At 36.4% G+C, this 17,762-nt stretch overlaps 1 protein-coding gene across 4 annotated transcripts in view; it reads left to right on the top strand.

Moving 5' to 3' along the window:
• The window catches only part of dysf (dysferlin, limb girdle muscular dystrophy 2B (autosomal recessive)), a 152,696-nt gene extending 135,353 nt beyond the window's left edge, over positions 1-17,343 (top strand). For all 4 annotated transcript variants that reach the window (XM_049482168.1, XM_049482167.1, XM_049482166.1 and 1 more), the window contains exons 51-55: positions 5,262-5,361; positions 8,142-8,314; positions 9,381-9,490; positions 10,346-10,493; positions 10,926-17,343. In XM_049482168.1, coding sequence (XP_049338125.1) covers positions 5,262-5,361; positions 8,142-8,314; positions 9,381-9,490; positions 10,346-10,493; positions 10,926-10,985 — 591 coding nt within the window. In that variant the 3' untranslated portion in view covers positions 10,986-17,343. The remainder of the gene's footprint in view (positions 1-5,261; positions 5,362-8,141; positions 8,315-9,380; positions 9,491-10,345; positions 10,494-10,925) is intronic.
• Positions 17,344-17,762: the final 419 nt, after the last annotated feature.

The raw sequence follows: 17,762 nt of genomic DNA, 5'->3' as shown, positions 1-17,762 counted from the left end.
AACTGATCTACAATTGTAGGACACAGACATTTTTACAACTGCCTTTTAAAATCCTTTACAATTAATGAAAATATTGATACATTTACAAAGATGAACATTTCAGAAAATGTATTTACCTTTTCTGGACGAGACATTTGCAGAAACTCACACGTTCACGGCTTCAGAAAGCAGAGCAGTAGAAAACAGCTGTCTCTATCAGTCGTGTAAATGTGTGACTGTTTAGTTTTGATACCTGAAGCCAAAACAATAGAATTTAGAATGTTGGGCTGATTTAAACGTATACAGAGCTCACTGCACTGAGTCTTATATTAATATAAATAACCTACAGCCCATAATACTGTATTTATGTATTAATATAAATAACATACAGCCCATAATACTGTATTTACATAATAATATAAATAATATACACCACAAAATACTGTATTTATATAATAATATAAATAACCTACAGCCCATAATACTGTATTTATATATTAATATAAATAATTCACACCACAAAATACTGTATTTATATATTAATATAAATAATTTACACCACAAAATACTGTATTTATATATTAATATAAATAATTTACACCACAAAATACTGTATTTATATATTAATATAAATAACATACAGCCCATAATACTGTATTTATATATTAATATAAATAATTTACAGCCTATAGTACTGTATTCATACTAACATAAACATATCACTACAGTCTATAGTACTATATTTATACCAACATAAACATATCACTACAGTCTATAGTACTATATTTATACCAACATAAACATATCACTACAGTCTATAGTACTGTATTTATACTATAATAAAACTCTACAGTCTATAGTACTGTATTTATACTATAATAAAACTCTACAGTCTATAGTACTGTATTTATACTATAATAAAACTCTACAGGCTATAGTACTGTATTTATACTATAATAAAACTCTACAGTCTATCGTACTGTATTTATAATATAATAAACTAGATAAAGCTAGATTTTAAATAAGACAATTAAATAAGAAACTGAAATGAAATAAGAAGCTGAGAAAATATTATACATAAATAAAGACACAAATATGTGAGGAAACTATATCTTTATTCAGTGAGAAATAATTATTGTATTATTATTTTTCTTTTTGTTATTCACTTTTATTAGTAGTACGATGATTGGTAAGATGATTGATCACAATTATGTGCGCTGGTAATACTGCTGACCTTTGACCCAGTACCTCCTTTAGGTCAAGTAGCCGTCTTGAGCACTACGCGATTACAACCGGACTGAGCTCATTCCAAATCACGCACCTCGCTTTCCCTAAAATGGTGGTTTTCAACCTGTGGGCTGCAGAGGTACTGCAAGAGAAAAGAATTGTGCAAAGTGAAAAATCGTATATATATAGTAACTCTGTAGCTTCTGTATCTTTTAAGGTGGAACAAATACTTTAAATAAGAAGCTGCCAAATCAGAAGCCAACATGCCGAAATAGTGACATGTTTTGAACACAACTTGGCAGGAAAAAATAAACATGGCAATTAGATAAAGAGAAAAGACCGTCTTTGCCTATTGACATTGTTCTATTGACTATTGGTTGCTTGAATGGGACACATCCAGAATTAATCATTGACCACCATACACTACTAGACTGCAGGACAAAATACACTGCCTGGACAAAAAAATAGTAAATGATGTGGGGTTGCTGCTGCAGTTGGTCAGCTGACTACCTGAATATATTAAATATAGATCAGGTTATTCCAGCAATGGATTTTTTATTCCCTGATGACACGGGAATATTTCAACATGACAATGCCAGGATTCATGGGGCTGGAATTGTGAAAGAGTGATTCAGGGAGCATGAGATCATCATTTTCACACATGGATTGAGAGAGAGTTCACCACAGAGTCCAGACCTTAACCTCATTGAGAATCTTTGTGATGTGCTGGAGAAGCGCTGCTTTGTGCAGCAGTCAGACTCTACCATCATCAATGCTGCTGCAAGATCTTGGTGAAAAATGAATGCAACACCGGATTGAAATAAATCCGAGAGGCCGTTCCCTCTCCAACTGTCGACTCTCACTGCCGAAAAATCTGCGAACCAAAGCCAACTAACACAGACTCAACCAGACTTAGAATTATGGCTAAAAACAGTGCAAAAATCACAAAATGTAACCTTGTACATGTAGCTTTAGTTGTCTAGTTGACATTACAATGTAGTGCATAGCTGAAAGCTAGTAGCTAAGCCCAGTCGACAACCCGCACTTTAGCCAGGTCCTCTGGAAGCCTTTACTGATGCTTGATGGAAAGAAATCCTTGAAGCAGTCAGGTGCAGAACAACGAATTGTCTGAGACTTCAGGCTTTGGCTGCCTACAGTCCTTCCTACCAAAACAAGGTATAACAGAGGTCTTGTCAAAGCAGGACTGCCCTCTCTCCAGCTAAGCTTGGCTCCAAGAAAGCAGTGATGAAGGACATGGGCACTTAGAGTGAGGTTTGGCAGGAGAAATATCATTTATGGTCAAATTTTAGATAGCAGTTCCACCCATTCCACCCAAAACGAGCTGTTATGCTGAATGTCCAAAAGACAGATTCTCTTTCGGAGTTGAGTGGTCTCAACTCAACTGCAGTTGGCACACTGCACTGCAAAAATCATTTGAGGGGTTGCAAGGTTAGTTGGTAAAGTGCATTAGACATATAAACAATGAAATTATATGAGGGGGCATTTGAATGTGAGGGAAAGTTGGTACCTTGATTATGTGAGTTTTGTATTGAGGTTACATTATGGCTACACTATGGAGGCATCAGTGGCCCACATCTTTTGTAAGTATTTTTACTTCTGTGATTATGTGTCTTAGGGGTGGGCAATATGGCCATAAAATAATATCACGATATTTCATGGTATTATCACGATAATGATACTTTAGGTGATATAACAAAAAAAAAAACACTTCTGTAACAAAACAAAACTTACATTTTATTATTGTATTCGATATGATATTGCACACCTCTAACTAAGATATTTAAAAAAAACAAGAATTTTAGCAGATTTGTCAATGATTCAGAATGTCATGATACTACTAATAATAACAATGCACTCCAAATATATATATATATATATATATATATATATATATATATATATATATATATATATATATATATATATATATATATATCCAGGATTAAAGTAAAATAAATTATACTACACATATATGATCTGTCTCTAGTAGATATTTAATAGAAAATGAGAACAGTGTAAATTTCTTTTTGCTTAAAACAGCCAAAAAAAGTAGTACCCTGATGTGATAATTAGGGGTGAGTGATATGGCACGATATTTCAGGGTATAATATCGTTCACGATATTCAAAAATGTTGGCGATATTATCGCGTACGATACGATATGGCACGCCTCTATTGTGTCTGCATTGTTCTGCATAGGGTGTCTGAAGACGTTTGAGGTAGTCTGGAATGGTTTTCAGTTAACAGCTGTGCTGAACTTGTCAAGAGTTAATTACTTGAATTTCTTGCATCTTAATGTGTTTGAGAGCATCAGTTGTAAAGTTATGAAGAGGTAGAATTGGAATACAGTAAATAACGCTATTTGAGTAATGTTCTTATCCATATTATAGCAAGAACTACTCAACTAAGTAAAGAAAAAATAGGTCAGTCATTTAAAAATGTCAATAACTTTGAAAGTATCCTCAAGTGCAGTCACAAAGACCATTAAAACATTATGATGAAACTGTCCCTCATCAGACAGTCCCAGGAAAGGAAGAGCAAGAGCTACCTCTGCTGTGCAGGATACATTCATCACCAGCCTGAGAAAGTTCACAGCACCCCATATAAGAGCCATCTAAATGTATTTTGGTTTGTTTAACATTTTTAAGTTTACTATGTGATTCCTTATGTGTTCCTTCATAGTCTGTCAAACTTTGGCTGGTACTGTATATTATATAATTTATTGAAAGTTTGAACAAATTGAAAGTGAAAGAAAATAGAACAGATAACAGTAAGGATTTAAGGAAGGATTTAATAAATAATAAATACATTTAAGCCATTGTAAAGTCCGAAAATACCAAACAGAAGACAGGATGTTCTTTCATATAGTAAGAGAAAACATGGAATGCATGAAATACATTTTACTATAGCCCACTGAATATCAGTAACCACTTTTAGTAAAGCATAGAGTAAGAAATTGATAGGTGTATATTTGAGTAAAATGAACATTGTTGTTTTATTCTATAAACTACGGACAACATTTCTCCCAAATTCCAAATAAAATTATTATTTTCAGAACTTGAGAAATGGCTAAAATGCAAAGAAAATAAGTTCATATTTATAATGTTTTAGGAGTTCAGAAATCAATATTTGGTGGAATAACAGTTTTCATGCATCTTGGCATGTTCTCCTCCACCGGTCTTACACACTGCTTTTGGATAACTTTATGCCACTCCTGGTGTAAAAATTCAAGAAGTTCAGCTTGGTTTGATGGCTTGCAGTCATCCATCTTCCTCTTGATTATATTCCAGAGGTTTTCAATTTGGTAAAATCAAAGAAACTCATTGTTTTTAGGTGGTCTGTATATAATTATACCAATTATAATAATACATAAGTACATTAATAATAAAAATAGAGCCACAAACGAATATACCCCTAACACTTGTTAAACTAGCCCCAAGTTAACATGCAACTGATATAATGATACCGTGCGTAATTATAAGATGTTAAATGATGTTAAATTCTAACTTGCACAAAAATGACTAGGCCAAATTATCCAGGCACCAAATATATGAGATATTACTATGTTTCATAAGTGTAATATTTGATATACTGCAGGAGTGAGGGGTGTGAGTGTTTGTTTTGGTGGGCTGTTGCGTGGTTGTCAGGCAGGCTGAGCAGACAGACAGTGTCTGTTTACCAATGCAGGACAGCAGTGTGTTATTGTGAAGCGTGACTTCACTGCTCCTGCAATGCTGCTGCACGTATCAATCACTGCTACTGTACGCTGCCTATATTGTCACTGTGATGGCATCCTGTCTGGCGGCCGGGTGTGGAAGTGGGCTTAGAGTGGCACTGTCACTCTTTCTCTCTCTCACTCTTGCTCACACTCTGGCTCTGTCTCTCACCCGCTCTCTAATTCCTTCGCGTTCTCTCCATCATTTTCTCACTTGCTCTTTCTCAGTCCCTCTCGAGGTCTGTCTGTTTATCTCTGCCTCTCCGTCTGTGCTGTCCTTCATCAGACTCATTAATTACTCTCTGTTTCTGTCTCTGCAGGAGCACTTCTGGAGTTTGGACAAGGCAGAATCGAAGATTCCTCCTAAGATTACCATTCAGATTTGGGACAATGACAAGTTCTCGTTTGATGACTACCTTGGTAAGAAGTAGGAAGGAAGGCAGCGATAATACCTTTTCCTCCACTACTGATTCCAGTACCTGGTCTCCACTGATTTAGACTGACAAATAAAAAGAGTTAGGATATTTTGAGAGAAAAGATACAAGGCCAGAATATTCATTCTTAAATATAGTATTTTATACTATTTTTTCAGCACGTCTCTATCCTATTCCAGCTGGCATTTCAATGTTGAATCAACGCTGAATTGGATTTGGTTGTGATTTTGAAAAACCTTTCAACCTTTAATAAACCATAGCTCACTAAAATTAGAAATTTCTACGTATAACAAAGTGTTAACAATAAACTAACATCACTGCAGTAAAACTGAGTATAAAGAAATTTACCCACCACTACCAATCTGATTACTGAAACTCTGATCTCAAATACACTAAAACAGTAAAACAAATAGAACCTGTATGGTATAGAACAGGTATGGTGAAGAATTGGTGTTAAATTAAAAAGGAATTACTGCAAATGGAAGTAAAACCACTTTTTAATTCCTCCATCTAACCATTTTTTTAAATTGTATGTTGAGGAAATAGATGTAAAATGCTAATTCAAAAGGCAGAAGGTTGAGGACATTATGTTGATTCAACGTTAAAATTTCAATGTTTGCACAATCATTTAACATTAAATGTTGATTCTACATTGTTTTAACGGTCAGATATGTTTTTTAGTATCGGCTGAGTGGGGTTCATCTTTATATGAACACAACTGTAAACAATCTTGAAGTTTAGGACCCATATATGTAATTTAAAGGTTCACTGCATTCACCAAAAGAAAGCATTTTTTCAGGATCTAACTTCTCTTTAAAATTGACAGTGCTCCTCATAATCTGGTGCGCCTTGGGATTTATATGTATGTATGAATTCTACCAGTCAGGTATTAAGGAGCAGTAAATCTACTTTGCTGTAAAGTACAGCATTATAAGCATTAGCAGTAATTGTTTACCGCAGCGTTAGCTCTTTCGCCATTCAGAGGTGAGTATTTTGGACTGTAGTCTGCATGTTTGCTGTGTTAAAAAAAGCTACATGGGATGAGCTGCTAGCGGCCTGAGTTATCGAAACACTTTGGGTTCCTCAGTCTAGCACTACTGGGTGGTATTTATGGCCTGCTAGTGCTGCAGTTAGCGGCTAATGCTAATGCTTCTGCACGCAGCCTTAGTGCTGGAGAAACTTCACTGAAAACTCACCCTTAGACAAAATACTGGAAATCTAAGCTTACTGTAAAAAAATACTCACCCAAATAGATGGTTTTCAGGAAAGAAATCTGTGTAGATTAACATCCAGATTATTATTATTTTTTTACAATTACAGTTTTGTTTACTTAGGTGCTTTCCTCAATCTCTTTTTTAGAAGGGAAACACGCAAAGCAAAAAATTAGGCAAAAAATATTATCATAAATAATCTGTAATACTTTATAATAAGGGTACGTTATTCAACAGTGCTTTCAACAAAATATTTTAACTTATTATTAATCAACACTACTTACAATACTATTAATCATTAAAAGATTTTGAACTGATGTCTTCATTCATTATTGTTTACAACTTTCTTAAGCATTAACTTTTAGTAATTTAATGTAATAATAATTTAACTAGTATTAATTAATAATTAACTGAGACACTACTAAAAAAAATTACAATGTTTACTAATGTTAAAAATACTGTTATTTGTGAGCATTATTTTAAAGTATTACTAAATATAAAATAATTAATATCTAAATAAGTTTTGTTCCATTGACTGATCATTTATTTTGGACAGTTTCACAAACATTTCTTAGAACAAGTAAAAAGGAAAATAAAAATGTTAAAGAATCTTTGTTTTGTTACTGTAGTCTAATAAGACAGATGTAGAGAAAGAAACTAAGCATCATTCACTTGCATATAATTATTTACATATACAAATTGAAATATGCACTGTAAACTTGTATTTAATACTATTAATAATTCTGGTCAGTGTCTGTTTTATTAATTCTCTAGTAGATTAATTCAGTTCATCACTATTGAGAAGACAAAGACAGCAGAAATCTCTGTTAGACCTCCACCATAGTGAGTTAAATAGCGCTAACCTTCACAAAACCACAGAACTGTTCTACTGCACCATTTCTCAGCCTTGACATGACAGTAGAAAGAGAAGCGAAAACATTGTGGAATAGAACCACACTGATAGAATCCTGATGTGTAAGCTTATGTATATGTGCATGTGTGTGCTTTTTCTGTATGTGTGTGTGTGTGTGTGTGTGTGTGTGTGTGTGTGTGTGTGTGTGTGTGTGTGTTCTGATCTGATCATTAACTTGTGCTTGTGTGTTCAGGCCTCAGTTTGAACCTATGTAATTCCTGACTTTCATTCATGAGGTTACACCACACACAGTAGTACCATCCATAGGCAAATACATCATCCTGACCAACATTCAGCTTTACTACCTCTGTTATTTTTGCACTTATTATCCTTATTTCCAGCATATCAGCACATTCAGGGGAAGTAAAAGTTATGGCCTCTGGAACATGGCTCCCCGAAGGCACTTAGATAATGTTTTACGCTGAAATATGGAATATGTACGTTTAAAATAAATATCATCCGGCCACAGCATGTCAAAAATCCACACCCTGTGATAAACGGCCCGTGTTAAGAGTGAGGAACCTACAGCATAGCGTACTCCTTCCACTTCATCAAAAGTGAGTGATGAGAGAGAGAGAGAAAATAAGCATATAAACAATCATTCTCTCTCTCTTTCTTTCTCTTTGTCTTGTTCTCGCTCAGGTTGTTTGGAAATGGATCTGAACCACATGTTGAGGCCGGCGAAGTCTCCGGAGAAATGCGGTCTGGAGCTGCTCTCTCGGACTCAAGACAAGCTGGTGTCTCTGTTCGAGCAGAAGACAGTCAAGGGCTGGTGGCCCTGTGTGTGTGACAAAGAAGGAGAGAAGATCCTCGCTGTGAGTGACTAATAACACATAAACACATTTTTGAAGCAAGACCGTACCAAAGCGCAGGCAAAAATCTAAGTCTGTTATTCACAAAAACAGGGTTGTAGCACAGGCGGGCAATAACACTTTGCAAAGTGGATAAACCATAAACTAAAACAACACTCATGAGGTGTGTGTGGAGTGAAGGAGTATATATACTGAGGTGAACAGGTGAAATCAGTACTCAGGTGAATAACCTTCTAATAGTGCCAAGTGCAGTGTCATGTGATCGTGTGAGGTAGTGATGTCAGTGTCAGTTAGCTAAGTAAAATATGAAAGTTAAACAAAATAAAATAATGAAAACAAAAATAAAATAAATAGATTTATCTTAAACTATTTTTTTATTGATACCTATATTTTAATTTGTCTTATTGTTATCTAGTATTATCTAGTATTATTATTTGTATCTATTATACTAGTATTATCTAGTATTATTATTTGTATCTATTATACTAGTATTATCTAGTATTATTATTTGTATCTATTATACTAGTATTATCTAGTATTTAGTTTTTATCGTATAATTTGCTATGTACAGCACTTTGTTGCAGCTGTTGTTGTTTTTAAAGTGCTCTATTAATAAAGTTGAGTTGAGTTGAGTTCATTCATACTAGAGACCACCACAAAAAAAAACAACATGAAATGAGACGTTTAAAAGAAAGTGAAAATTGTGATTAAGAGATTAAGATCATTATTCCTAAAATAAACGGTATAATCTTGTATTTACTGTATAATGTTTAGTAAAACAAAAAATATAAAGATATATTTTTTTATATATGTACAGAGATATAGATAAAATATATGTCTTAAAGTTAGATAATTTTACTTGCTAAGATTTAGTTTTTTTCAATGCATATTTTATTGTATGTCCCCGTTTCGCTTATGCATATTTAGGTATGAGTTTGTTGGGCATATTGCCCAGCCCTAATCATTACTCATTGTTTATTCAGAAATCAAGGCTATTAGTTAAAGTTGTCTTGTGCATTATTTTTACGTATCAATATTTATCCGACCTTTCTCTCTATCTCTCTCTCAGGGAAAGGTAGAAATGTCTCTAGAGATCGTCTCAGAGCAGGAACAGGATGAGAGGCCTGCAGGATTGGGGCGAGACGAACCCAACATGAACCCTCACCTTGAGGATCCACAGTGAGTTTATCTTAATAACATTTGCTTACTGTACTTGTCTAAGATAATTTCCCAAAACACAAATACTTACCAGTTTCTTCTCCCTCTATGGTGTATGCTCATGACCTTATGGTGATCTGGCTGCTACTTTTACAGGGCAGTAGAAATATAAAAAAAAACACATTCTAATGTATGCAGTTGGTTATATTGTACCTGATTTAGTTGTTAATACTGATATACTTACACTGTATTAAGGATTATATTTTCTTTAGTAACAAAGAACATGATCAGGCTGTATCATCAGATATTGAGAAAACATGGTAAGTTTAGGCACCAACAGGTCTTGCCAGCAGAACCTGCCCACCACTATTTCCCCAGTCCCATTTCCACACTCAGGGTTGCCAGGTATCGACATCAGCACGCAAACAGTGTTTTGCAGCCATGGAAAAATCAGGTTGGCTATTTATCTGCTTAACAGGTAATCATTAAACTTCTAGAAGGTTGCTAAACATAGCTAGTAGAGATGGGCACCTTGGGCATGAAAACTTATATATATTCACTGATCAGCTACAGAGTAAGACTTGTGAGTTGTCGTCTGTCACTGTGTGTCAATCTGGCAACCCATGTGAACTTCGTGTCTGGGGAGGAGTGTGTGGGGCAGAAAAATCTATCCAGTATTGTGAAATTGAGCTGCTGTAGACATTTCACACACTCGCTTGATCCTTCAAATGGTGCTGTTTCCAGACTAAACATTTCTAAGGTAAAAATTAAAGTTCTTACTTTAAAAAAAAGTCCTGGTTGCCTATTTGTTCATATTATAAACTTATAAACCTACCTACCTTAAACCTAAAATGTTTTTCCTTATTTTCTGCACAGACGCCCTGAAACCTCCTTCCTGTGGTTCTCCTCTCCATATAAAACACTGAAGTTCATTGTGTGGAGGAGATTTAAGTGGCTCATCCTGGGCCTCATCTTACTCTTCTTCATCCTGCTCTTCCTGGGAGTCTTCCTCTACGCCTTCCCCGTAAGCCATGCACTCGTGTGTGTGTGTGTGTGTGTGTGTGTGTGTGTGTGTGTGTGTGTGTGTGTGTGTGTCAGAGCGAAGTTTCTAGGCGGTAATTTTAGCGATAAAAGGATAGGCTTAGAGTGTAAAGAGCTTGTATCTCTCTGATCGTATTTCAGGAATGTGGCATGCATTACTCAAAATTGCACCTGGATCAAATATTTCTCTCTGTCACACATACACACACATACAATGTACTACACACACATACACACACACACACAACTACACAAGCAGGTACACAGTAAAACCTCAGTGATGAGAAATGAGTGTGAAGTGTGCTGTAGTAACACATTCACATATTCTATAGCCCATTCTAGGGATTGTGATTTTAATGCTTGATATTTATTACTTTATCATGCAAATAACCATTTTTTATTATTTGTATTGCAGAACTATGCTGCTATGAAGATGGTGGGTCCCTTCAGTGGAATGAAGAAGGGGAATGAGTGAGCGAAAGGATCAGAGAGGACTGATAGGACGATGTTGGCCTAGCCTAGCACCTTCCAGCACTATACAAAATACATGACAGCATATAATAGGGGTGTAAAAAGTTCCATAATTAATTCAATTCTAAAATATCAATTAAAACTCAAGCACTCTAGTTAATACTTTGGAATAAGAGCTTCATGCTCTTTTTCCTTCATCACACTACATTAGGATAGTTTAGCAAAACACAATATAAACGTTTAATACAGACAATGGGCTGCATTACAGCAAAAAAAAAAAACTTATAGAAAACACAGCCAGATTTACAATGCTGGAAAGTTAAGAGGGTAAATGAGGATTACCACGTTGCATGATGATCTGCTAATTACCTGTTTTATAAGTCATCAGTTGGTACACACAATTGTTCATCTTTTTGGATTGAGCATCAAGGCAAACATCTCATTGAAGTTAAGATGAACTTGCTGTTCTAGTCAAAAAGGAATTGCAGGAAACATTAGTGCAGAATTTGAGTGTTTTTACAATGTCTTTAAAAGGGAAAGAGAGTCAATCATGTAACTAAAAGCAGATACAGACTGAGGAGTGATATAATTCTGCTGCTCCAACACAGTATAGAAAGTCTTTGTCTTTAGACTCTGCTGTGTTCACATTGCCTTTACTCGCATGACTTAAATCTGATTTTTTTCCCCCTAATATGGCACAAACCTGATTTTTCAGGGCTGTGTGGACATGTCACATATAATCTTTTTTAAGTCAGGTTTGAGTCACTTTCATGTTCAGTGTGAAACATCAGATCAGATGCCTTTTTGCCTGTACACACTTGCTTAGTGCTGTTGGTGACAGAAGCCTGAGTCCTTATTGGAAAGTGTGGTCACTATGCAGTTATTTATTCCCAGTCAAACAAAATAGGGCTTCAATTTCTATTCATTGAGGGAGATGAAACAAGTACCTGAAACTGAAGTTCAATTTCCCATTAAAGCAGTCTCATGAATAGTTTGCAGCATTTACCTTAACACTGCTTTTTATCTAACTACTGCGACTGCGCAGATCTCCACATCAAGGGGGGCTTTTACATGGAGATAGATAGTAAAATTACTTAACATGCCTTTTGCAAGTCCCCTGTGAACAATGCTGAAAAACACTGCCCGCCCACACTAAAAACTGATTGGCTGACTTGCAGACTCTATGCAGAGAACAGGCCAATCAGGACCCTCACTGTTTTGCATGCGCTTCATGAATATTCTCTCCTTTTCCCTCTCTTTCACACACGCGATTGAAATTTTATCTGACTTGCGGGTATCAGGGAACCATTACTGATGTGCGGTAGACTCCCGCGACTTCCAGGAGACTTGGGAAGACTGTGATTGGCTCATTTTGTTTGTTAGGTTGGGACTTTATTTGGAAGCAGATGCCATCATGTTCAGTGTTACAAGAACTCATGAGAACTTACGTTTCTTTTAAATTTCTTATCTTTATTTGTTACGTCTCTGAAAAGGCGACATGCATAAATGTAATAACATACTCATGTATGCTGTTTCATGGAAAAACAAATAGAGATCACTACATTTATGAATGTGCACTGTCAAGTTAGCCAAATCAGATCTCAGCAAAAAAAAAAAAAAAGAACTGAATAATGAGGCTTGTAAAGAAAATATTGCCTCTATAGTTATATTTGACGCCATGTTGATAATGTATGTTTATTTGTTAGCAGTATTATATTACATTTTTCTGTTGTTTATGTGTCGCTCTATTTTACAGCACAGAACAAGACTTTACTTTTAGCTTATTTTATTAGTTTTATTAAAGAAATTCTGAATTTCAGTTCCTACACCTAAACGACACAAGGCTTTAGCTGTTAATATGTTAATATGTAGGATCTCATTAAAATGTGGGTTACTGAGGTTACATAAATACACAAAAAAAATAAACCTCAGCTGAAAATAACAGTTAGTTTACGGCATGCTGATTACCAATTACCACTGTTTTGATCTTAGGAATAAGCTTTTAAAAAAAAAATTGATATATTTTGCTGCAGCATATCTGCGTTTTATAAATCCTTTACACTCTCCAGTGTTACTGTATCAAAAATGACTGTGTGTGTTTCGACTCTAGTCTACACTGCGGCTTATCAAGGGAATCCAAAGCTGAACCTTTTTTATTTCCGTATTTTTCGCACTAAGGTGCACCGTCTATTGTCTGGTCTATTTCCATACATAAGGCGCACTGTATGATTTTAAGGTTCATTTTAAGAGACACTGTAAGGAACTTCTAATTCAGCAGGTCTCGTTACTGGGTGGTGGCGGGGAGGGGGGTAGCTAACTAAGTTAAGTAAAACTAAGCTAAGTAAACAAATCTGTAATAAAGAAAGAATTATTTTAAAGTCAAACAAGCGCTTGATGTAAATCTACAGAGATTTCTCTCCTGAAAACTGTTTATTTGAGTGCTTCTGCTTATTTACAAAAAGCTTAGATTCCCGAATTTCTTCAGCACTAAAGCTAAACCATTAGCAGTTAGCCGCTAATGCCACCCAACAGCGCTACACTAAAGAACCCCCCTAAGCCAGGGTGATATTAGCTAGCAGTTCATCCCTCGTAGCTTGTTTTAGCTGGGGTTAGCAGCAGGCTACAGGCTGATAATACTCACCTGTGAAAGGCTAAAGAGCTAGCTAGCACTTAGTGTGGTTAGCGAGTAATGCTAATGCTGCTCCAGCAGTGCTAGACGGTATTTAACATTGCAGAATGAACCCCCAATCCCAGTACTATACACTATACACAATGTGCTCTAATGGGCCACTGTGTGCTTATTAAGCCATACTGCCTGATCTATATATTGTTTGTAAATGCAGAAGTGCTCTTTCATTCAGCTATGAATGCATTAGCATTAGCATTGCCACCAGACAGTGCTACACTGAGGAACTCTGAGTGCTCTGGTAAGCCAGGATGATATTAGCTAGCAGGTCGTCCCACGTAGCTTGTTTTAAAATAGTAAAAGCTCAGTACAGTCCAATATTTTTGCCTCTGAGCGATGAAAGAACTAGTGCGGCTAGCTGGTAATGTAGCAGGCTACAGGCCAATAATACTCACCTCTAAACGGCTAAAGAGTTAGCGCTTATCGCGGTTAGCAAATAATGCTAATGCTGCTCCAGCAGCGCTAGCTGGGGGTTAGTAGCAGGCGACAGGCTACTCACCTCTGAACTAGGAAGTAGCGATTAGCGGCTAATGCTAATGCTTCTAAACTGAAACTCCTGTATAAAGCTGTACTTCAGTGGAAAGTCTTTACTGCTCCTTACAACCTGACTGCTAAAATTCATACACTGGATTATAAGGTGCACTGTTTATTTTTTGGGGAAATTAAAAAAAATTAGTAAAACATTTTAAGTACACTTTATAGTGAGAAAAATACGGTATTAAACTTTGCAAAATTAAACCCCAATCCCAGTACTATACACTATACAAGTAGTGCTCTAATTGCCACGGAGTGCTTATTAAGCCATATTTCCTGATCTATATATTGTATGTAAATACAGAAGTGGTCTGAAAATGCTGTTTATATCCATCTTTCATTGAGCTGTGACTGAAAAAGAGTGAAGTATAAATGCTTCAGTATGGATACAGTAGTTGTAGTTGTGTGAATTGGTGAGGGAAATGTGTGACTGTATGCATCATACATGTGCACCTTTTTTATTAGTATCTCATAGTAATCTCATGTTCTAATGTGCCTACACGTGTATTTTCACATGTAAATATGTGTGCATGTATCGCTGTCAGTTCTTTGACCCTGTTTTTGACCTGTAGATGAACTCTTCCTCCGTTCCTTTTCCTCCCACGTACACTTTTATCTCTCTGTCTGTCTCTCTCTCTCTCACTGTTCTAAACCTTTTTCATGTTCTCTGTAAAACTCTGGCCTTTTCTCAGCTAGTCAGATAGCTGCAGCTTTCTTCTGCCTTCACGCAGAGAGAGACAGAGCTGCCTCCTGCCTGCCTCTCTTTCAGCATGGCCTGCTGCTTTAGTTAAAGCCTGGATTTGTCCAGGGCACTTGTAAGGGCTGAAGCGACCCGGCTATTAGCCGAACTCCCGCTGTCAGGAGCCGTATCTGTCTGATAACTATCAAAGCCCTGTTGTTTTGCTTTGCACAGAGATCCACACTAAATGAGCTTGGTGTCGTCTGTACGCTAGTCTTGGGTGTGCTTCTGTGAGAGTTTATGTGTGAACTTCATTTAATTATACCACCCATTTCCAGCCAGCATATGGATTCATAGACTCAACATAAAACTGCAATAACACAAGTGTGTTTAATGTCCACATATTTTTTCAGTTTATGAGCCAAGAAATCCCATTAGAGTGGACTTTAAATGTGTCAGACAAAACTATATACATATAAAGTGGCTTGCATATTCATTACATATTCATAGACCTTGAACTTTTTCACATTTTGTCACCATACAACCACAAACTTAAATGTATCTTTTAAATGTAGATTTTAAGTGATTGACCAACATCCTCTCTATATCAATACTTATTAGAGCCATCGTTCTCTGCAGTTACAGCTGCAAGTCTTTTGGGGTTTGTCTCTACCAGCTTTGTACATCTAGAGCTTGATATTTTTCTCCATTCTTCTTTGTTTTGTGGGTGGAGAGCATCTGTAAACAGCCACAGAAGCTCAATGTGATTTAAGACTAAGCCTTTGAAACACATGAATATTCCACTGTAGCTCTGGCTGTATGTTTAGGGTCATTGTCTAGCTGGATGGTGAATTTACAGTACATCCCAGTCTCAAGATTTCTTCTGCAGCCTCCAACAGGGTTTCTTCCAGGATTGCCTTGTTTTTAGCTCCATTTATCTTCCCATTTCAACTCTGACCAGCTTCCCTGTCCCTGCTATAGAAAAGCATCCCCGCTGCGTGATGCTCACAGTGGGGATGTTGTGTTCAGTTTGATGAACAGTGTTTTTTTCCACCACAAACAACTCTTCTTGTTTCTTTTCTTTAACAGTGTTTTTTCTTATTCACTCTTTCATAAAGGCCAGATTTGTGTACAGGAGTGCACGACTTATTGTTGTCCTGTGGGCAGATTCTCTCACCTTAGTTGTGGATTTCTGCAGCTCCTCCAGAGTGACCATGGGCCTCTTAGCTGCTTCTCTTTTAACCAGTGCTCTAATTTCTTGATCTGTCAGTTTGGGTGGATGGCCATGTCTTGGAATGTTTGTAAAATAGAACAATATAAGAATATGTTTTCCATTTTTTGATTATGGATTGAACAGTACTCCTTGGGATGCTCAAAGCTTGGGATATGTTTTTTATCATCTCAAAGCGGCTATTAAAAAACATAATCAGCATGATAAAACACACGGCCTGCTCTGGCGCTGTAATTAGGTAACTGCAGCATTCCCTCTCCTGTTGAGTGAAAGGCAGGCTCGGGGGTCATAGCCGGGCCAGCGGACGGGTCAAGCGGATCCCCGGGTTTCGCAGCGCCACACCTATTACGTAAAGCTGACCTTTGCGTGCTCGGAGCGCTTAGCGGTGTGTTTATCTGACAGCTAGCACCACACAGTGGCCCTCTGAACAGGAAAGGTCAGGAGAGCCAGGCTAATCCCACCAAATCTCCACAGATTTCCTGGAGTGTGTACATTTTGGCCCAAAGAAAGAGGAGGAAAATGTGAAAAGAGGGGCTTTGATCTTTATATAGGCTCCATTGATGCTTGGGTGGGAGGAGTCTACAGTTCTTCTTATGGATTGAGAGGTACAATACAGAACAGGAACGATAATTGTTTGATTTATTATTAGTATGATGTAAAAGAAATAGTATTTAATTTGATTTGACAGGATAATCCATTTTCTCCCATTTAAACTGAGTGCGTCCATTGTCTTCTTCCTAAAGCCAGGTGGTCTAAATCTCAGAATACTTGAAAAAAAAAAAAAAAAAAAACGCCTAGTTCTGCCGGATAAATGCTAATGAGCAGGCCTGGGGATATTCAGCCAAAGATCCAGTTCAAGTTCCCGTCAGAATTGGCTTGTTAGCCAATTCTCTGTGTTCTGCCTTGTCAAAAATCTAGCTGATCTTGCCTGTTATTTTTTTTATTTCATAATATTTTTTTTGTTCGTTTTTTTTTGTATAACTTATACTACTGCAAAGATATCGCACCGAATTATGAATGTTATCATATTATCAATCTGTAATGTGATGCTGAATGTGTGAATGGATTTAAAGCCTTATCGCTTGTGCCTTTTCTCAGAGGTAAGCTCACTGTGCTGAAGTTATTTCACTGTTAAAGAAACACATATGTGCAGTATGTGCATCTGTTTACAATACGGCAATATATGTGGATATTGTTGCACTATTCCAATAAAATACTGTATATTCACTCAATTTTTGCTGAATTGTGATTTTACAATGCATAGGTCGAGACGGGTGGGAGGAGTCTATAATTTTCTTCTTGGATTGAGATGTAACCTACAGTACAGAAACAGTAGTTGTTTTTGATTTATTATTAAATGTGCATAAAGTATTTCATTTTATTTGACAGTATAATCTTTCATCTCCCAGTTAAACACTTAAACTGAGTGGGTCTATTGTATTCTTCCTGTAACCTGATGGTCTAAGTTTCAAAATAATAAAAAAAAAGAAACTCGTTCTGCTGGACAAATGCTAATGAGCAGTCCTGGGGATATTCGCCTAAAGTTCCAGTTCAAGTTCCCGTCAGAATTGGCTGCTTGGCCAAAAATTGTCTTTGGCAAAAATGTATCTATGAGCAATTTATTCTATTTTGTTTTAGTATTGTTCTGTGT

The sequence above is a fragment of the Astyanax mexicanus genome, chromosome 8 (genome assembly GCF_023375975.1).
Source record: "Astyanax mexicanus isolate ESR-SI-001 chromosome 8, AstMex3_surface, whole genome shotgun sequence".
NCBI classification, from domain to species: Eukaryota; Metazoa; Chordata; class Actinopteri; order Characiformes; family Acestrorhamphidae; genus Astyanax; species Astyanax mexicanus.
The sequence above is the reverse complement of the archived record's forward strand: the minus strand, read 5'-3'. Positions and strand labels throughout refer to the sequence as shown.